Source organism: Anopheles moucheti, chromosome 3 (genome assembly GCF_943734755.1).
Source record: "Anopheles moucheti chromosome 3, idAnoMoucSN_F20_07, whole genome shotgun sequence".
Classification (NCBI taxonomy): domain Eukaryota; kingdom Metazoa; phylum Arthropoda; class Insecta; order Diptera; family Culicidae; genus Anopheles; species Anopheles moucheti.
Window position 1 is genome coordinate 54633301 of NC_069141.1, and position 7715 is coordinate 54641015.

General features: G+C 36.6%; 1 protein-coding gene across 1 annotated transcript; it reads left to right on the plus strand.

Moving 5' to 3' along the window:
* Nucleotides 1-2509: 2509 nt before the first annotated feature.
* LOC128302840 (leucine-rich repeats and immunoglobulin-like domains protein sma-10) lies at nucleotides 2510-7444 on the plus strand. The gene is made up of 3 exons (XM_053039689.1): nucleotides 2510-3240; nucleotides 5975-6054; nucleotides 7428-7444. The coding sequence occupies exons 1-3, from the start codon at nucleotides 2510-2512 to the stop codon at nucleotides 7442-7444; spliced, it is 828 nt and encodes a 275-aa protein (XP_052895649.1).
* Nucleotides 7445-7715: the final 271 nt, after the last annotated feature.

The following is a 7715-nucleotide window of genomic DNA, read 5'->3' on the forward strand; positions in this document are numbered from 1 at the left end:
CAATAAGAGTTTTATAGCCAAATTTAAATGAACTGTAGGAAGTTATAGGGCAGTTCCATATTCCATGCATTCACGATATTATCTTTCAAGGTGTTTTATTTTATTGAACGATCGTTAGTGCATCGTGTGAGGCATCAGAATCAAACTTACGCTTCTATAGCCTCAAGTCGGACACTCAAAACAGAGGTTCGCGAAAAGTTACCGGCTGATGAGTAACTTACATTAAAGCGTGCTGAATATCCAAAAGGCCGGTTTTGTCCTAAATAAGCCGTACTATAACACAACGATAAGATCGATAAGATCGATAATTCAATTGTACACAAAGGTATATTCTCCCACAACAGATTTATTGTCAGCGTTATTTTTCGTTACGTACTAGGATATACGATAAGAAGTGCATACGTCCATTACTGGCTCAAATCCTCTATAATTAAAAAAAAAGTACAATTAGTGTGTTCATAAACAGCAACGGATATTTTTTTTTAACTACATGTAATTTATTTTCTTACCGTGAATACGGAAAAATTAATATAAATTGATCAGATGCGAATGCTTCTCTCCAACGAAAACTGAAATGGGGAGCTGGTAAACATTGATTTAAGTGGAAATAAGATCCAGACGCTTACTGGAATGCTGACGAATCCGGGAATACAAGATGTGTCACTTGCTCGCAATCGTTTAAAAGTATTAGATTTTTGTAACTGGCAGGACATCAAAATACCAAACTTTAGCGTATCTTTTAATATCTTAACTCGTGTTCCTCGTTGTCTGTATAAAATACTACCTGAGGAAACAAAAGATTATCTTCTGGCTGTAAATCAAATAGATCGTTTTGAGATAGAAGATATCGAGCAGTTACCTAATATAGAATTGCTCGATTTGTCGTACAACAAAATCCCTTCGATTCCTTTGAACGAGAGTTTGTATCCTACGAAGCTACGTGAACTTAGATTGTATAAAAATCCAATCGTCAGCGTTCCAAATTTGACATTTGAGAGGTTCAGCCTAAGGCTTGCAGAACGGGAGGGTATTGGGTATTTCCCGCTAAATATGCGGTTAAATGGCTGATAACAGCGGTTTTATGATGATTGTTTTTCGATGATTGATTATTTAAAAGAATTTTTAATTTAATAATAAATTTGATTGGTAAAAGTTTATAAGTCTCGTTGAAGAATAATTAAGTGCAGCTTGCGACATTTTTTGTACAACGATCGTTGGTGTAAATGTAGTATGATGTCACACTTCTTTTTACTGTTTTATTTTCTATCTATCTCTCTCTCTCCCTCACTTTCTGGCGTAACGGCCTTCTAAAGTAATATCTGTCATTTCTGGCTTATTAGACTTAGTTGTACCGAGTAGCCGGATGCTGAATGGAGCCATGTAGCCGGATGCCGGATCATGTGAAGATCAGCGCCGCTACCAATACATCCCTAGACCGCGAAAAAAATTGTATTTTATTATTCTAAAATATACTAAAAAAAATATCTCGATTGCTCGACATGAACACATAAATAGTAATTTAGAATGCTTCCCATAACGCTGTCATAAGTACTGGATACCTTTCATCGACATATAAACGATTTGTTAATCGGAATTTCGAAAATTCGAGATACATGGAATCGAATTATCCGTGAATCTCGGTTAATGGCGTAGGCTCAACTACGATCATTTGATTCGTGGTGAAAATAGTTAATTTGCATTGCGACATGGACGATCTTCATGAGTAAAAAGCAAACGGTAATTCATGATAAAGGTGATGACATAATGATAACTAATTCCAAAATAGTATAGTGAATCGTTCCCTTCATATATTCACCAAGACATTAATGAAACGAGTAAGCAACAGGTTCTGTAGCACTACATGAGTTGTTTTTGTTGTTAAAGCTTCAAAACTGAGCTTGTCATCAAACTGATGATCAGCAATAATTACATCCGGTTTGCAGTTTTTAATGATTTTTTTACGATTTATATACTCATTAACTGTAATGGCATGAGCTTATTTTGACACAAGACTATAAAAGATCGACTACTCCGGAGGATACGTAGTACGCCAAAAGTTCTTCAGTTGAGATATCGTTCTTTACTACACCATTGTATATGGGATGTCACTCGGCACGTATAGAACATGGTACTTACAGCATTCAGAAGTGAAGTGTTTTGTAAAATTTGTCACTAATTGTGTTTGTGATTTTCCAGTACGGTGATCATTGCTGTTATGATAGGTCATGTGACGGCTGTCTTATTTGATTGCTCAGAAAGAGTAAAATCGTGTCAGATTGATTATTGGAACCCATCTGAGGAAGGATATTTTATTATGGAACACGCTTCTCCGATCATTTCCAATATGTCGGCATCTAACTTACAAACAATTTCTATTGACGGAGAATTTTGCAACGAGCTGGGAAAAACTTTCAAAACTATTGATATTCGTGAAAGTCCAAAGCTAAAAATGGCTTCTTTCACAAAAGATTGTAATGTGAGTTATTTTACAATTTACAAGTCATCAATCATGCAGATCAACTTTGAGCCTAACACCCATATGAGAAGTGTAATAATCAACGAAAGTCCTATAAGTATTATTCCACCTACGGTGAGCAATTTGCTTAATTCGGAGGAAATCACCATACGAAAAACGCAAGTTTCAAGTGTAGACTTTAATTTGTTTTGCACTTTACACAAGCTGGATCGTTTAAAGTTGTCCCGCAACAAAATTACTCGCATTGTTCATCCTTCCGAAGCACCTTGTAGTCCTTCATTGAGGGTGTTGGAACTGCAATATAACTTACTGGAGGAGATAAATTTGGATGTGTTTCGGACATTTGAGGAGTTGGAAAAAATAAACTTAAATGGAAATGTGATCGAGACGCTTACGGGAATGCTGACGAATCCAAAAATACGTGACTTGTTGCTAGTTAACAATCGCATAAAGATGCTAGATTTCTGCAACTGGCAGGGAATCAAAGTACCTAACTTTAGTGTGTATTTAAATCAGTTATCTCGTGTTCCTCGTTGTCTGTACAAAGTATTAGCTGAAGGAGTAACATCAGTTAATCTGGCGTTGAATCAAATAGATCGTTTCGAAATAGATGATCTCGAGCAGTTACCTAATTTTGAAGTGATCGATTTGTCGTTCAACAAAATCCCTTCGATTCCTTTGAACGAGTGTTTATATCCTACGAAGCTACGTGAACTTAGATTGTTTCAAAATCCAATCGTTAGCATACCAAAAGGTACATTCAAGTTAGTCAGAGTGGACATGGCTAGGTCAAAGTATGGAACATATTTTGCTGTGGATTTAAGGTGAAATTTCTATTAAAACGACTTCTATGACATCTGTAAAAGTATGTTTTTTACTAAAAGAACTATTAATGAGAAATCTTACACAAGTAAGCATGATTTGGTTTTGATGATTGCTACTCTCGTAGTACTCATTTGCTGGTTAGTATGAACATATTTTCTGTGTGCTGGTCCATTGACTGTTTCGTGTTTTTATTTGGGAAGAGCTATGGATTGTGACGACGCGGTGTCACCTCGTTATCATCATATCTTGGTTTGTACTCTGCGTTCGTAAACGCGTTCTAACGCAGCGGTTGTACAGACCTTGGGAAGAGTTGACAGGTAGACGCGGGATAGGGTTGACAGAGAGACGCCGAAAAGAGTAGAGAAACACGTGTTGCGATATAAAAAAAAAAACAAGAAAAAGTGCGTTAAGCAAATTATCTGAGATCCAAAAATAAAAAGCACGAAGCTTCGTGACCGTAGCTCACGAAGCTAAAGGTTTTAAGGTATCTCAAATTATAAAATCTTTCCCTATTCCCATAGGAAAGCCACATGTTTTTGTATTGGAATGTCATGTACAATCTTTTGCCAAGTTACGAGACACTCGGATTACGTGAATTCGAGATTCGCGAATCTCAAATTTCTAACAATTAATGTTTTTTTGTATGTGAAATGAGTATTTTTGTATTTCGAATTATGCTAGAAATTCGTTACATTTAAATATTACAAACATTGTCTTTAATAAAAATTTAAAAAAGGGGCTAAAGAATAAGGGAAAATCTCTTATTTATATAATAAGGGAGAAAAGGCTATATGAACCCAACATTGATGTCTTTTTATTCGAGGAAAAGATATCAATCACCGACAATTTTCGATACCTACAAATCCCTTGATCATAGAACGTATTAGAACGGTTATAGAAACAGGTTCTATGAGCAATACAATTAATTAAATAATAAAGCTATAATGATTTAGTTGCTACAAGTCAATCCTAGCGCCCCGCAAGCAGTAAAATGGGTTTACCTTGTGCAAACAGTTCAGTTGTTTGTACAGACTCCTCGTTGCGTGAGGAGATCAAGATCATTCCTCATGATCTTCACCCTAGGGTCGTGCCGGGCATTTTTGTGAACAAGTACGGCCATATTAACATAATGACCCAGTATTACACAGATGGGTCATCCTCTGAGGAGGGGCAATGGGTTCGGTGGTTTTAGCGAGATCTCCGAAGCATTCTTCAAATTGAGGCAGCCATAATTCGTGTTCAAGGATGTTAAAAGGCCAAGACTATTTTGCTGTTAAAATTGTTGTATTGCTCGGCTCAATGTTTACTAGGCGTTTAGAATATCGCTAATCTGGGTCCCTTCTCATTGTGGAATTCCCGGCAATAAGAAAGCAGATTCACTGTCCAAAACAGGCGTCAGAGAATGCGTTTTTAACGACCGATCCATCTCTTACCAAGGGTTCTTACGCACAGCAACAGCAACTTTTCCTGTCTCGATGGCAGAGCATGTGGGAAGCGGACGAATTAGGGCGCTTCCTTTTCACGATCTCTCTGCAAGTGCCCCTGCGGCCTTGGTACGGTGGATGGACATCTACAGCGTATTAATCTGGCAACGTGAAAGGTATGTGGTTGCGGTGTAGGATTTCACGATGTGGATCACCTTCTGTGGTCCTGCGTAGAGTTTGAAACCGCCAGACCTTATATCCCTTCGTAGTCCATGCTTTGTTTTTGATGTCTTTGTGGAAAATTGTTTTACAGTCACCTTCAAGGACAACGGCAAAACCACTAAAAGGAAGCCAAACTTAAAGATGGATACTTGTAGTCCGTTTAAACTATTTGTTGTCTGTTTTGTTCCAGTTCCGTTAAGGCTCGGCCAATGTCGAACATAGATGGTTGTTCCAGTGAAGAGCTACGCAATCGCCCATCAGCCACACCGCAAGCAATAGTTTCAACACAGAAAATACCATGCATCAGAACAACCACAATATCACCTACAACTATAGCACCGGATCAAAACCATCACACAAAACAATAGGACAACAGACATAACAAACACAACAACAATAGACAATTTTATTGAAAATACGGCAATGTCGTCATAATAGAAATTATATAAATAAATAGATGCGAATGACAAAATATAAAAAAATTAAAGCAGATTTTCCATCAAATCAACAACATGTAGCAACCCCAATCAACAACCCACAATAAATGAATTCAGGTGATCATAATTATTTCAAAGCTCGAAAAATTAATTCCTCATAAAGTTCAAAATAAGTTCAAAAAGAAGAAAATGCAGAATAAAAATTTTACGCGATATAAAATCAAACAAAAAGTCTTAACCGACATTTTTGTCCAACTGCCAACGAAATTGAGGCGTAATTGATAAATAATGAATAAGCAACAATCACAATTATTGTGCCATATAACAATGATGTAAGAATAACTTTGAAATAAGGGAACCCACAACAATTCAAACCATCCAACGCCGCTATAATTTGTTGGTCGTGGCTATAAAAGGTCTGCACATTTGAAAGTAGCTCAGTACAAGAATAACGATCGTACGATCGTAGGTTTGGTAGAAATTGTAAATCGAAGCTGTAAATGTATTCTGCTATCTTTCAATTGTGGTAATTGAGATGTGAAACAGTGAGTTTGAAAGTCTGACATTACTTGACGTGTGTTACATTGCAGGGTCGTGATCGTTGGTGCTATCGTAGCTGGCCATGTCGAAAGCTTCATATTGGACTGCAGGAAACACTTAGGTGGATCATGTAAGCTTACAAACTGGAACCCAGCTGCGGAAGGATATATCGTTTTTAAATATGCACCGACTGAAATTCATGCAATTTCACTAATTAACTTACAAAATTCAACCATTGATGGACGAATATGTAGCGAGCTGGGAACCTCAATTAAATATCTACAGGTGTATGGTTCTCCTATGTTGGAAACCGCTTCGTTTACAACAGCTTGCAACATGACTGGTATTAAAATTCACACAACTTCAATCATTCGGTTAAGTTTTGAGAAAAACACCTACATTAGAGCAGTAGCCATCATCAACAGTCCAATAGGCATTATTCCACGAACGGTGTCCAATTTACTCAACATAAAAGAGTTCACGTTTCAATTGACTCAAATCACTAGTGTGGACTTCAATTTGTTTTGCGCTTCACATGTACTGTATATATTAAATTTAGGTCAAAACAAAATAACGAACATTGTTCGACCATTGGCAATACCATGCAATCCAAATTTGGAATCAATTTATTTGAACAGTAATGAGTTGGAGGAGATAGATTTGGAAGTGTTTTGGCCTTTCTCGAAACTCTCAGAGCTACATTTGCAAGGAAATAAGATTGAAACAGTCACTGGAAAGTTAACGAACCCGGCAGTTAATGTTATTTTTCTGAATCACAATCGTTTAAAGGTATTAGATTTCTGCAACTGGGAAGGTGCTAAAGTTTCCAACTTGAGAGTATCCCACAACAATCTTACTCGTGTCCCTCGTTGCCTGCATAAAATTATTCCCCAAACAGCCCGATTAATCACCTTGGCATGGAATCAAATAGATCGTATTGACGTGGAAGATTTCATACAGTTTCCTAATTTAACAGTGATCGATTTGACGTACAACAACATTAAAACCATTCCAATGAATGAGAGCTTGTATCCTCCGAAGTTACTTGAACTGAAATTGTTCGAAAATCCATTTGTAATGATACCAAATGGAACATTTGAGAGAATTGTTATAAATTTGAAGGGTGTGATGACTTTTTCGTCCGTGGTTTAACGTAAAATATAGTTTATGTTTTCCACGTCCTAAAGAATTGCGTGGAACAGATCCCCCGGTGATTTTCCAGCCCTATAGCCAAGCTCATAACGAATGTGGCGGAAAAGTATTTATGTAGTGCGTTAAGATACATGCGTTAAGAGAATGGATCACAAACGAGGGCAGTTTAATTTTGGGTCTTGTCAATAGTACAGTAAATAAAGCGTAAACTAAATAAAGTGATAAGATTTGTCCCACAATCTCTGTCTCAATTCTCTTTTACCAACATTAAAGAATTAGAGCTTTCTTAAATACTTCCATTCATAGACAATGCTTAATGCGATAAATCTGATCGCATTATTGCTGTTACAGTTTCAAGTGCTAGTTAGAACACAACAGAACGTTGATAGAAGTTATGTAAGTATCGGAGATAATTTTTATTCCAACGAAAGATATTTCTAAAAAAGGTGCAAACAAAGGCTTGTTACCATACTAATTAATATGATTTTAAGTTCGAAAGGAATTAAGATGCGAATTAAATTATAAATATGGTAATATGGTTCATTACAAAAAGCAAATACTTTGAGAAAAAGTTAAAAAACTCAACTAAGTGGACTAAAAGTTTACAATACGGCAAATGCTATTATCTTCGTTTAACTA